Source organism: Megalops cyprinoides, chromosome 20 (assembly GCF_013368585.1).
Source record: "Megalops cyprinoides isolate fMegCyp1 chromosome 20, fMegCyp1.pri, whole genome shotgun sequence".
Classification (NCBI taxonomy): domain Eukaryota; kingdom Metazoa; phylum Chordata; class Actinopteri; order Elopiformes; family Megalopidae; genus Megalops; species Megalops cyprinoides.
Window position 1 is genome coordinate 20,002,931 of NC_050602.1, and position 14,076 is coordinate 20,017,006.

Here is a 14,076-nt window from a genome sequence, read left to right on the forward strand (position 1 = left end):
GTATACTCCGCCATCTTTTGGCTTTTTCTCGCGTCTCATTTCTTTCAATCTCTCTGTTTTTCAAAGCTTACATTTTCAGTGACATTTTAACTGACATTCGATATATATCCAGAATGCTCTCGGTGACAAAATACTTCTTTAGATAAATTAAATCAAATGTGGTTAGCCAGCAAGCTCACTCACGTTGTTTATCAAAATGTAACTTTGCAAACTTTGCAAGATAACATGCTTAGTCATATCTCAATCTGGCTAACGTTAGCTATGTAACGTTACCATACTACTCTAAATCTAAGACTTCCTAAGCCTTTAAAAGTGCTCACGCAACTTATTCAGAAATCACAGTTACGTTTTTCTATTGTCATATGAAGACGTATCTATAGGAACTTCTATCAATAAGAATCTGACCGTGAATCAGCATGTATATAAAATCGTTAAAGTCTTCGTTGTTTACATTCATTTTAGGCTTCTGTTGCCTGGAAACAGCCGGAAAGCAAGCCGGAAAGCGATATCCTATTTGTAAATACGCACGACACTGCCGCAAAAAGACAAGAGTGCTGGTTGTGAACACCAGATGAAGAAGAAAAGTGACGGTTCACCGGAGACTGAAACAAACAAAAAAGATTAGGGTGAACGGTGCGAGGTGCGGAAAGAACCTTGCTCTGTGTGCGTATATTTTTTGAAACCCCAGATTGCCTTGGGTGTGTTTTTTTGTGTTGAAGTTACGACGATGTTTTTGTTGTGAACCGCAGTCATCCTTTCAACAGAGAAAGAGCGCTAGCTCGCTAGCATTTAGACAGTCATTGCAATGGCCACCGACAGCGGTAACAACATGGACAGAGAAATTATTCTGGCAGATTTTCAGGTGGGTCGTCTATGTCAACACTCGGGTTGTCCTTAGTAGGACACTACATGGATTAACATAAAATGATACTCTCTTGTTCAACGCGATGACTGGTTATATTATAAAAAGCCAAAACAAAGAAAGAGTATCGTTAGAGATTCTCTTGCCTTGGTTTTGAGGTGAGATGACAGACGAATTTAGCTAACTAGCGTTGTGTGTGTTTTATTTTTGACTGAGCAGGGATTGCTGTATTACCCTGCCAGCAACTTATCCACATTCCAATATAAAGCGGAAGGCTAGCCGGCTAAGGTGTGACTTGACTAGCCACAGAGACTGTCTCTGTAGTCTTGTAACCATTGGTTGAGTTTAAAAAAGTTGGAAGCTGTGAGAGTTAAAAGGCATCCTGTCTACATTAGCTAGCTAAAGTTCATGCCAGGTCAGACTCACTCCAGGCTCAGATGTCGGCCTGGTTTGTTTACGTGTGGAGTAAAAACACACGGGCCCTCGGCACAGAGAGTACTAACTTAGAGAAATGTTATGCTTGCCAGATCGCTGGCTAGCTTCATTCTTTCACACAGATACCGGTCCAACTGGATATATGATACGGATCATTTTCTTTTTAATACATGCAAATCTTTTGGGGGCTTTCCCCCCTAAAACCCTTACAGATCGAGATCTGGTCCTAGCGAAGTTACATAACAAACATTATCTACTTTCACGGAATGTCTATAAGGGATAGAACTCGTCCTATTAGAATTTATGGAATGCTATGTCAAAAAAAAAACAACTAAAATGGCATTCATTTCGTTGACAAAGTTGTCTTAATTTCCAGACTGTTTTATTAGCTTTGAATAATTAGTAGAGACATGCTTTAATTTCTGAAAATGAAAGTACCCTACGCCCCAGTGACTTGCTTGATCAGCCAAGAGTGTTAAAATGATGTTAATATATAAACATTAAGGAAGTTATATTGTTAGTTCCTTATTTTGCTTTTTGCTTGTGTTGTACTTTGCCTCACTTGTAAAGTGCTTTGGATAAAAGCGCCTGCCAAATGAATAAATGTAAATGTAAGTGTTTGAGGTTATGATTGTGCCATGGGCTGCAGACAGTGTGGGGTGGAGTTGAGGGAACAGAATTTTTAACCATACAGTCATGCTCAAAATCTGAGGTTTAAACTAAGGTCCTGTGTGTGATGCTTAACAGATATCCATGACAAGGGCATGTATTAAAGAAATAAATAGTGCTGTAATACCACAATGTGCTGTTCAGAGGTTTTCATTTGTTTGTTCACTTTACACATACACACAGTCAGTAAAGAGGACTGCTGTTGCTGAATGTTGTTTGGTGTTTGGTGTCAAATTTACAGGCTTGCACTGGTATCGACAACATAGCAGAAGCCATCGCACTCCTAGAACTGAACAACTGGGATTTAGTGGTAAGCTCTTTTGCACAAGTTGTCTGTCTTTCAGAACAGTTGAAATGGCAAAGGTGAAGAGAAAATTCACACTGTTGACCTCTTGTGCTTACCACAGTTTCATTCTGTGTGAAATGGACTGGCGTTTGCATAATAGTAATATGCAGATTCAGAAATACCCAGGCATTCTGTATTGTAGTGTTTTATCCACACAGGATGTAGGCACTTTATAAAAGATCAGAGAAGATCATTGCCTTGCTTGCAGCTTGCAGCGGGTGTGGCCTACTGATTAGGCTGGTGTTACTGACAGGTGTCAGTTGTCAGATACAGACGCAGAGCATTGTTTTCCAACACACAGGCACTGCTGTCATGGTTACAGATGAGATCAAAAAGTATCCATCACTGTGGTAATTACATCTATCAGAGCTTTTAAGAGGTTATTTTAATGGATTGCAGCATGATCCAGCTATAACATTTTTTTAACACCAAACTGCCAGGCAGATTTGCATCCCTAGAATTGTTACATTTCTCAAATTGGTCCAGCCTATCTTTTAACCTGTGTCATCAAACTGTGTGAATCATGTATATAGATATGTGTGCCTGTCAGTACATGCATACACACCAAATGTCTGCTGCAATACATGCAGTGCTGCTCCCTCTGCATGTGAACTCATGCATTCTGTAATCCTTTGGATAGAGGCACATGGGTGCTGTAGTTGTGTGGGTGGTGTCCTTTGCAGTTGGAGATATTAGCTACAGCTACAGATGAAGTTGTGACACATCTCACACAGAATATGTCATGTTTACATTTTCAGTACTTTGTTAGGTGAAATTAGTGCTTGTTTCAGGTAACCCTCTGTTCTTTTCTCAGGCAGCGATCAATGGGGTGATTCCACAGGAAAATGGCACCTTACAGAGGTAAGTGGGGTCAGGCTCCTGTGGCACCATCCCACCCAGCGTGGTCGCACAAGGAGCAAAGCACATTTCGCAATATGACACAGCCACTTATGAATGACGGTCAGCAGCTGCCATCTCACACTAAGAGATGGCGCTGGACAATTTGAATTCCTCTGGGTGGTAATGAATAGCATTTCTATAGGGTGGAGAGTGCAGAAGAGATACAGAAGGCTTGTGTGTTACACACTTGGAGCCTTTGGGTGCCACTCGCATAGGTGATGTCAATAATGAGGTATAGCCAGCACATTAGTGCAGCGATGTTCTGATGCCATATTGGACGCTGGTCTTCTGTCTACACACCTTGCAACCCTTGTGTGAAAATAAAGTTTTGTGCTTGCATGCAATTAGAGATAAACATTTCTGTGCTTTTTTGCACACCCCCTGATCTTCCCAGTAACTTCTCCAGCCAGGCAGCTCAGACCGACCTGTTTGGACTCCACGGCGAGCCCCCAGCCGCTACGCCACCTCCCTCCTCTTCCTCTCCCCCTCCACCCTCCTCCTCCTCCCCCCCTCCACCCTCCTCCTCCTCCTCGTCCTCAGCTTTCTGCCCCACCCGGCCGCAGAGGCACATTGTGGAGCGCCAGCCTCGCATGCTGAACTTCCGGGTGGAGTATCGGCACCGCTGCGTGGAGGTGGTGGTGGAGGAGGCCAGTACCGTGGGTGAGTATGGGCAGCTCTCTGTGTGGGTCAGCACTGTCACGGCCATGCCCGTAACAAACATTAAATGTACATTACATTATTGTCATTTAGCAGACACTCTTATCCAAAGCGTCTAACTTAAAGTAGGTTGTACTTTTATCCGCTTTATTTACTGAGTTACTGGAAGTCAATCACTCTTTCTTTGTGAAATTTGAAAAACATGCCCACACACCACAGTTTCAGGTCACTGAAATAAATTGAAAATGTGACATCAGTCTGCCCCGCTATCACATAGTTGGTGTTCATATTTCAGACTGAAAGAGTGATTGCCTTTCAGTGAAGCACGTAGAGTACGAATGACTCAAAAGTACCATCAGGGGTCCAAGCCAGAACACAAGTTTCAGCATACACAATTCTAAATGTCAGTCACAACACAAAAATACTTACTGCTGTTCCAATATAATCTGTGCTCCTGTCTTCCGAATGCACAACCAAAATATATTCAGTACAAAAGGAGAAAAGTATCAGCAGACTATTGTGCAGACATATTTTTCTGCATACTTTTCAGTCTCCTGTGGAGGCAGCTCTTATTGCTCTTTTTGTTGTATTGCTTGGTTTGTTTAGATTGCTTGATGGTTTTCACACTTTTTATAATGTTGTTGCTGTTTACGCTGACTCATAAGGGCCTGTTGAAAAGTGCGGTTTAAAGGAAAATATGTTGTTATGGTAATCGTTAAATTGAGTGGTTTCAAACTGGCTGAGAGATAAGAAGACAAAGCTGATTTGATTTAAAATCAAGCGTTAAACTGATAATGCCTTGCTGCTGCCGCAGCAGGGAGTTCACAGCAAGCTCTGCACGAGCCCTGAAATGGGTTCAGCCATGTGGTTAAATTTTAAAGCATTTCGCAGGGCACTTCTGCTCCCCTGTGTCTGTCAGAGCTGAGCTGTGATGGCTGATGTGAAAGGGCTTCTTCTGTTTCTCCTCTCCACTCCGCGTGGGCTCTCTCCTCCCTCAGGTGAAATCAAACAGATCCTGCAGACGGAGCTACAGATCCCCCTGTCTAAGATGCAGCTGAAGGGCTGGAAGACCGGCGATGTGTCTGACACTGTGAGTGTGTGCGCGCGTGTGTGGGTGTGTGTTTCTGTGTGTGTCTGTGTGTGTGGGGATGAGATAGCAAATCCAGTCAGACTGCATTTTTCATCTTGACTCCCAAAGGAATTAGATAGCCACTGAAGTCGTTCTATCATATAATTGCTCAGCTGTCTACTGTGCAACAGTAGTCAGATATGATCCCTGGCCATACACGTCTATTAGCTTATAAGCGGGACTGACAGCCATGTTTTTTTCTGGCAGGACAACAGTGGTTGTCCCTCCAGGTTGTAATCTGTGTGTGGCCTCGACTATATTACAGACAGAAAGGGGGAATTGTAACCATATTTATGTGCTGTGTGAACAAGGCCTTAGTCTCAGTGCTCTGCTGTGTTTAAATACCCTCCATTCCCTTTCATTGCAGACTGTTTTGAGAAGTCTGCACCTGCCAAAGAACAACAGCCTGTACGTTCTGACGCCTGACATCCCCACTACGGCCAGCAGCCAAGACAAGTGAGTGGAGGCCAGTCTCAGACAGTCTGTCTGAAGTGGTTTGTGTGGAGAAAAGGGCACTTCTAAGGATCTGTGACTGACCCTGCTGAATGCCTGCTGTCCCCTGTGTCCTGGAACCAGCCATATTCTCTTTTTCACTGTAGAGCTAGAACCCAGCCTGGCTCATTATATCCCTTTCTCACTCTAGAGCTGGAACCAACCTGGCTCATTATATCCCTTTTCCAGTGTAGGACCTGATAGGAGATTTTTCTGAGTGCAGTGCCGGTGTGTGTGTGTGTGTGTGTGTGTGTGTGTGTGTGTGTGTGTGTGCGCGTGCGTGTGTGTGCATTTGTGTGCGCGTGTGTGCGTGCATGTGCGTGTGTGCTCACGTGCGTGCGTGAGTGTGTGTTTATGTATATGAATGAGTGTGTCTGCGCGCATGCCCGCGTTTGTGAATGTGTGTGCATGTGTGTGGAGTGGGAAGGACGCCGGGGTGAGTGAGGATCAGTGGGCTAACGTGTTATTTTTGCCTCCTCTTTCCCTCCCCCACTCCTCCAGCTCTCAGCAGGAGTCGCTGCGTCGCAACTTCCTGCTGATCGTCAGCCATCGCGAAGCACAGCGGGATTACAGCCTCAACTTCCCCGGGGACAGGACCATCCAGGAGGTGAGCTGCAGGCAGCCTCCTCTCTGGCCTTTGTGGACTGAGCATGCTCCGTAGCTGCTAAATTACAATAATGTAATATAATGTAAAGTGTGCTGTTGAATTTCTAGCATGACAGACAGTTACTGTCCCCCGATATAGTTGTTGGGGAAGCAATGTCTCCAATGTTTCACGTTTGCCAGGGAAGTGGCAGGCAGCGGGGCTGCTGGGTACAGGTGTACAAGATGCCCTGATCTATCAGCTGCTCTGAACTCTGAACTCACCACTCTGAAATAAGTCTGAAAAGTCAGAGCTGTAACCGTCAGGTTGCCAGATGTGCGGCGGGCTCTGCTTAAACAGAATCACTTCAGCCACGTATAAATACGTCAGCTGTACACCTGTAAATCACCCTGGATAATGGTGTCTGTGAAATAAATTACATTGTTTTCTTAACAGAAGACAGTTGCCTAGACTGTGTATCATCTGTTCATACGGGTGGGACAAAGGATTTTACTGCAACAGCTTGATTGTTTTGTTGTTTTGTTGGTTGCTTAAGGCTCAGCGGCTTATTGATAAGTGTCTTGGTTCAGGGTGCGACAGCAGTGTCATGCTGGTTCAAACTGGTTTTTGTTTTGGAGACCTGCTCCTTACCTGTACACCACAGTGCTGCCCCCATAATGTTAATGATGTAGAGCATTGTATTACCCTCCATGTGCCCCGGCAGGGGCTGGTCTCTTAACCATAAGGAAGCGAGAATGGTAGTATCTGCCGTATAAATGAAATGTGAGATTTTGTAAAGTGGTCCCATTGCTACCTGCCCTCCCCCAGGTGAAGAGGAACGTGTCGGACCTGACCAACATCCCAGTAAGACACCAGCAATGGGAGGGCTGGCCTGCTTCTGCCACTGACGAGTCGGTGAGTAGCCATGTCCTAAACCAAGCCCACGTTCACTTCAACACCTCACCCTAGCGGGTGTTCAAGTACCCAGAGCTCTCTGCAGTTTTTTGTCCCTGAGCTGAAGGGGGTGGGGGGATTTGGGAGAAGAATGAAAGGAGGTCCTTAATTGTGGGTCAGGGGATAATTATTGATTGAATCCAGGTCAGCACTAGTTAAAAAATCATCTGCTCTGAGGAGAACTGGTGCTGTAGATATAGAAACAGATCAATGATTGTTGTTTTTGAGTCAGTGGTGTCACTGATATGCGTGTGTGTGTGTTTTCTGTGTGTGTGTGCTAGATGACACTGGCTGCCTCGGGAATCAGCTACCCCTGCCACCACCTGTCTGTGTACCGGAGACCTGCCTCAGGTGACACCCGAGAGCCATCGGACGAGGTACACATCCACACCCTGACTGATGCGTACGTCTCTGGGCGTGTCACGCCAGCGTGGGGGAGTAGTGCTGTAGAAGTGGTGCACTGAAGCCCCAGGGATAGTGTTAGAGACACCTCTTGCATCTGGTAGTATCACAGTCGTTAAGCTAATGGCCTAATGGCCAGGGGGTTTCGGGTTCACTTCCCTGGTAGTGTACTGGCATTGTACCATTGAGTGAAGCAGCTAACTTTCATTGCCTCGGGAAATATCTAGCTGTAAAAAATCTGTCTCAGTTACCCCTCACTTACCCTGTAGGCCATCTGCTAAGAAAATAAATAATGATGGTAATATTCATAGTGATAATACCAGTATCTAATTGGAAAATTCTTGCCTTATACAAAGCTGAAGTGTCATAATTGCGAAGTGTGCAGGAAGTGAATTATTCTTGTGTGTGTGTGTGTGTGTGTGTGTGTGTGTGTGTGTGTGTGTGTGTGTGTGTGGTCAGAGCACAGATGTCCACATGCAGAGTGACAGCGAGGGGGATGACTTTGAGGACGTTTCTGAATTTGGAGTGGACGAGGCAGAGATTTTCGGAAACGGGACGACTAGCTCCCGCAAGTGTCCCATGAGTAAGTCCTGACGTCACTGATTATCATAAACATTGCTTAGGCATGTTTTTAAAAAGGTTATTGATTTTCATGAACGGACATGCTTATTGATTTTAATAAATAGACAAGGTTCTTGATTTTAACAGAGTCATGGTTATTGATTTTGATAAAGAAGTCTGGTTCTTGATTTTGATGAAGAGACATGGTTATTTTCTTGAATGTGATCGATCACTCCCCCACCCTGCAGTGCCAGAAAATGCAGAAGATGAAGCGGAGGCCTTAATGCAGTTTACAAATGAATTCACAACAAGGTGAGATCTCATACCAGAGAGCAACACCAGCATAACGGGCTGCAGTCCAGTGAACGTCCCAGCCCAATCCAGTATTCTGAAAAATACATCCCAGCCCAATCCAGTATTCTGAAAACTATGCCCCAGCCCAATCCAGTATTCTGAAAACTATGCCCCAGCCCAATCCAGTATTCTGAAAACTATGTCCCAGCCCAATCCAGTATTCTGAAAAATACGTCCCAGCCCAATCCAGTATTCTGAAAAATACGTCCCAGCCCAATCCAGTATTCTGAAAACTCAGAGCTTGACAGTGGATGTGTGTGTGTGTGTGTGTGTGTGTGTGTGTGTGTGTGTGTGTGGTTATTAGGTATGGAGAGTGCCATCCAGTGTTCTTCATCGGGTCTCTGGAGGCAGCGTTTCAGGAGGCATTCTACGGCAGAGCTCGAGATGTGAGTACACTGCTCTTCCCTGTGTTCAGTGCAAAAGAGGACAAACATACCAACATGTGCCATAATACACAAAGGCTAACGGAAGGCCTTTCTGAGGGAGCATATGGAAACCCACTCACCAGAGACTGCCCCCTCCTGGTGCTCCTGCTGTGAGCTGCCTTTTCCTCCTGTTCATTTTGTTCCTTGTAGCTTAACCATTCTCACTCATAAATGAAGCCTTGGCGCCGTCTCTTCACAGAGAAAGCTGCTCGCCATCTACCTCCACAACGACGACAGCGTCCTCTCCCACGTCTTCTGCTCTCAGATGATGTGCGCAGAGACCGTGGTCTCCTACCTCTGCCAGAACTTCATCACCTGGGCCTGGGACGTCACCAAAGAGGCCAACAAATCCAGGTACAGCCGGCGTCTGCTGGCCCGACGCCTCTGTCTCTTTCTCAGCTCTGAGCGTGTGCGTGGGGGTCTCTGCAGAGGTACAGACCCCATAATTCACTGTTGAGTAATGCACATGGTTCAGTGATTGGTTTGAATATTTTGAGCCAAATTCTAATTGGTGTATCTCTCTCCCTCCGTCCCCCTGTGTCTTCCTCTTCCTCAGATTGCTGACGATGTGCACGAGGCATTTTGGCAGTGTGGTGTCCCAGTCTGTGCGCTCCTATGAGAAAGACCAGTTCCCGCTGCTCCTCATTGTCATGGGCAAGCGGGCCTCCAACGAAGTTCTAAACATCATCCAAGGTCTGGAACCACAGAAGCACTTGTTTTAGATCTCTCCCTGCTCCAACACAGCTGATTCAAATTATCAACATCGTTATGAACTCCTGAAGCTGCTTAATAACAAACTGATCATTTGAATCAGCTGTGGGAGAGATCGAAAACATGCAGGGCAGGGGGTCCTCCAGGAGAGGGTTGAGAAACACTGATCTAATCAATCAATCACATGGTTTTAATTTTTGTAATAGGGCGCCGTTCACATTCAAAGTCTTCCAAGAATTTAGGGATGTGTGCAGAGATGCTGCACATCACTAAACTCAGTTCTAATGACCTTTGATATAATGATGACGATTGATGTAATGATCATAATGGGCATTGTCTTTCTGTTGCTAGGTAACACGACAGTAGATGAGCTGATGATGAGGATGATCGGAGCGATGGAGATCTTCAAAGCCCAGCAGCAGGAAGACATCAGGGATGAGGTGGAGCATAGTGCTGACGGGATACATCACATCCTGCACGTTTTACAGTTCGTAAAGGAATGTTCCTGATGTCATTTTTATCCCTGTCCTTTTTCTCCCTCTCTCGCCCAACCTTCCACCCTCTCTCCGTTTTCCTCCCCCCTGTCCTGTTAACCCCCACCTCCTTTTTTTCTCTCTCTTGTACCTCACCCTCACCACTTCTCTTTCCTTCTCTCCCAACTTTCTCCTCGTCTTCTCTCCTGCTCACCTCCCTGTCTGTCCCCCTCTCTCTGTCATCCCTTCTCTTTACCCCTCCCTCCCTTTCTCTCCCTCTCTCTCCCTGCCTCCCTCCAGGATGAAAGAGAGGCCAGAGAGATGGTGAAGAGGGAGCAGGACGAAGCATACCGCCTGTCTTTAGAGGCTGATCGGAAAAAGGTTCTCACCACCTATGTGGATTTATGTCTTTCATAAGTACCAGCATATTTGGTGTCAGGGGCAAAATTGCGTAGATGGTGCTCACATCCAGGTTTCACATTTTCAGGCCTGGTGTTGTGGTGGTTAAATGCAAGTGTCAGCTCTCTGTTTAAATAGTGTTATTTATTGAAAATGTATTGATAAAGAACTAACATGATAATGATGATAATGATAATGATGATGATGAGGACGATGAGGAAGATTGCCTGTGGTTCTTCCAGAAAGAAGCGCAGGAGAAGGAGGTGGCCGAGTTGAATCGTCGGGAGCAGATGCGCAAAGAGCAGGAAGAGGAGCGTGAGGTCAGAGCACAAGCGCCAACACGTCCATGGCCAGGCACACAGACAGGGGGTGCTGTTGGGCACTGATTGAACAGAGTAGAATGAAGGGTCCACCACCAACAGGGTGTTGGAACCACACACTCATGTGGCTTACGTCTCTTTCCTGATCGTCATGGAAAAGGGGTTTTAACCAGCTTAAAGAGATTGTTTTGTTTGTTTGTAGTGTTTATGTGAGAATGCATTTGTCAAGGAAAAAATCTGAATCTGATCACGTCAGGTTATGGATCATGTTATGTCCCATTTGAGTCCAGTTCCTCTTAATTGTTATTATAATAGCTTTTCAAAAGCCCAAGGGTTCATCATTTAATTCTATAGATGTGATGCTCCTAGTGTATTCTGTAGATGAGATATTGGTCTTACTGGAAGCATTCGTCCCTCCCCCATGTACAGGCTATTCGACTCTCACTGGAGCAGTCTCTGCCAGAGGAACCCAAAGAGGAGTGCGGTGAGCCAGTCAGCAAGCTGCGTGTGCGGACGCCCAGCGGGGAGTTTCTGGAGCGCCGTTTCCTGGGCAGCTGCAGGCTGCAGGTTCTCTTTGACTTTGTGGCGTCGAAGGGCTTCCCCCAGGAGGAGTACAAACTACTCACCACCTTTCCTCGCCGAAATGTGAGCGCCATGGGCTTTATGTGTAAACACACACACACACGCACAATTGTGTACATAATCATACACTCACTGTTGTACTGTATACACACCCACAGACTGTTAAAATGTATACACTGACTGGCCACATTTTTTTATGCACAGTCCCTGTTACATACACTCACTCTGTACATCTGAAAATGGAAGAATGGAAATCCAAGTATATGATGATGATGATGATGATGATGCTGATCTCTCTCTTGCTCTCTTTCTCTCTCAGATAACCCAGCTGGACCCGCTGAGCACCTTCCTAGAGGCCAAACTGTTTCCACAAGAGACCCTCTTCCTGGAAGCCAAGGACTAGCACTGAGAGGGTGTAGCACACACACATACACACAAACATGCACACTTACACACCCAGACACGACTGACAAAGCCAACAGACACAAGCATGCACACTGCCAAGAGCCTGATGGCTCTCCTTCTACATACATGAACACGAACGTACTTGTTTGTACACAGTCACACTCTCATGGTGATGCATACTGTCTGTCACAAACTCACACATTCTCACACACAGACACACACACCCACACACACTCTCTTAATTGCAGTAACTCCTGGTGTTCACTGGTGAAATAAAAAGGAGATTACCAAATACAGAAAACCTGGACGAGGACTTCACAGAGGCACTGTATGAAACGTGTCCAGAGCGGTAAAGGCTAACGGAGTTTTCCTGCAGAATGCTGGACTGCCTGCACACAACTCCCATTCTCACCCAACACCTGTTCAACTGCGCCTAACCCTGTGCGTGTACACACACACACACACACACACACATACATACCATGTACACACCACACACGCACACACTAACACACACACACACACCTAAACGTACACAAGTACACACACATGCAAAAAACCCAAAACATATATATATATATATACACACAAATACATTCATGCACACATATATACACATACATATACCCACACACAAATGTTTACACAGGCACATACATACACGCACACACCTCACAGTCCCTGCAAACAGATGACAGATGTCCCCTTCCTAAGCTGTCACTCAGGACTCCCTGTCCCACTCAGCCCCGCCCACTGAGGACCCTGTGGCTCCTGGTGTTAAGCCCCTGCTGACCGGGGTCAGTTTTCTGTTCTCTGATGCTGTGTTGGATATAGTTTGATATACAATATATAAAATGTATATGTAAATATGTGTCTGTCTGAGCCAGCATTCTCTCAAAACACATACATGGGAATTATTGTTATTTTATACTTTTAATGATTTTTATTATGTGTATGAATTTTATATTCTGTTCTGTGGGCAACCCTCTGAATAGACTTATGTTGTGGTCTCATTGATGCCAAAAACGAGTTCAGTATTTCAGGTGGACACAATTGTTAAACAAGTTAACTGGCTTTTTTTTCATTTACAGTTAGATTAATATTTCACATAGAATAGAGTTTCAAGTTAATCATTGCATTTTTATTTCAGAACCCCCCCAGTGCAAGTGTTAATTGGCCATAATGCTATTCCCTTTCTCTCTGTTCTGCTGTGGGGACCAGTGACCTGTGCTTGTTCTTGTGGTGGTGAGCCAGCTTCACTTACTAACCATGAGTCCTGACTGCCAGTGAGGCTAGTGGCAAACATGCACTAAACTGAGATAATGTATGCGCAAACTGTGAGCAATGAGAAGCGGCAGGTTTTTCATCCGGTCAGTTCAGCCACCGAAAGCGCCTGTCCTCACAGGGGTACAGATGTACAGTTACTGTGTATGGCAGGCGTGACACAGGGCCAGTAAGCGAGGCTGAGGTCCACAGATACGACCCTCTGCAGGCTGTGGCTATAGGCAGTCCCCTGAAGTGTTGGCCAGGGGCGGGGTGGTGTGGGGGTGTAATTGTTTTAGGAGGAACGGTGAAAGCGGCAGCATTGCTCTAGAAGAACGCTGCTCTCCGAGTGGACACACAGATGGTTGAGGGCCCAAGAACAGGAGTCCGTCGCCCTGCTAACCACCCATGACTGTGGGCTTCAGCCTCTGCTGTTGCCTCTGCTTGTGTGAATTGGAATGTGGGTAAGAGCACGGGAACAGAAACGTCATCGATTTGGGGACAGGACAAATCTTGGTAGTTTAGATTTATTGAGCCTAAGTCACAAAAGAGCCATTGCTGCCATCTAGTGTTGGACCTACCAAACTACAACTTGTATTCATTGGAAAACTTCAATTATCCTTTTTTTGCTACCAATGGCATTTCCATTAGAAGGTGTTGAAACCACCTCTTAAATCAGTTTCAGCACATGAAGCAAAATGGAAACATGTGCATTTGAATGTTAATATCAAGACCTTTTAAAATTCTGTTGAAGAGCAGAAACATTCATGTGAAACACACATGCATACATGCATGGACTTGCTTCTGAATGTTACAGCAAGCGCATACCTTAAGTGCTTAGTGCTGTAGACGTTTATAGTTCCTGAAGGCAGTATGTAATGTGTCTGAACACTTGAACCTGTACATGCGCATCTTGGTGAATTAAATGGGACGTGTTGGTGGAATGGTGCAGATGGGTAGTGTCTGGTTGGAGGGGTGGAGTAGCAGTGTGGTGCAGTGGTTAAGGAGCTGGTAATGCAATGCTTGCAGGTTTGATTACCATGTCAGGCACAGCCATTGTGCTGTGCGGTGGTATGCATAATTTAAAACGCTCCGTTTAATTCCATTATACAGATATGTGATTTCCTTTGAATGGATGTGCCAAGTATGAGCTA

General features: G+C 45.5%; 1 protein-coding gene across 1 annotated transcript; it reads left to right on the forward strand.

The window, feature by feature from the left end:
- Positions 1–567: 567 nt before the first annotated feature.
- Positions 568–12,150, forward strand: LOC118795638 (FAS-associated factor 1-like). The gene is made up of 19 exons (XM_036554267.1): positions 568–862; positions 2,208–2,276; positions 3,127–3,173; positions 3,607–3,872; positions 4,868–4,959; positions 5,366–5,454; positions 5,992–6,097; positions 6,902–6,988; positions 7,309–7,404; positions 7,889–8,012; positions 8,239–8,302; positions 8,649–8,730; positions 8,969–9,123; positions 9,326–9,462; positions 9,832–9,920; positions 10,254–10,334; positions 10,595–10,672; positions 11,102–11,317; positions 11,574–12,150. The coding sequence occupies exons 1-19, from the start codon at positions 806–808 to the stop codon at positions 11,655–11,657; spliced, it is 2,019 nt and encodes a 672-aa protein (XP_036410160.1). The 5' UTR covers positions 568–805; the 3' UTR covers positions 11,658–12,150.
- The last annotated feature ends 1,926 nt before the right edge of the window (positions 12,151–14,076 follow it).

What these genes read in the sequence shown, in the direction of transcription:
- LOC118795638 (XM_036554267.1), top strand. Translation starts at nt 806, where the DNA reads ATGGCCACCGACAGCGGTAACAACATGGACAGAGAAATTATTCTGGCA. An exon ending in ACAAATGAATTCACAACAAG is followed by an intron (nt 8,303 to 8,648) that starts GTGAGATCTCAT and finishes TGTGGTTATTAG; the next exon opens with GTATGGAGAGTGCCATCCAG. An exon ending in AAAGAGGCCAACAAATCCAG is followed by an intron (nt 9,124 to 9,325) that starts GTACAGCCGGCG and finishes CCTCTTCCTCAG; the next exon opens with ATTGCTGACGATGTGCACGA.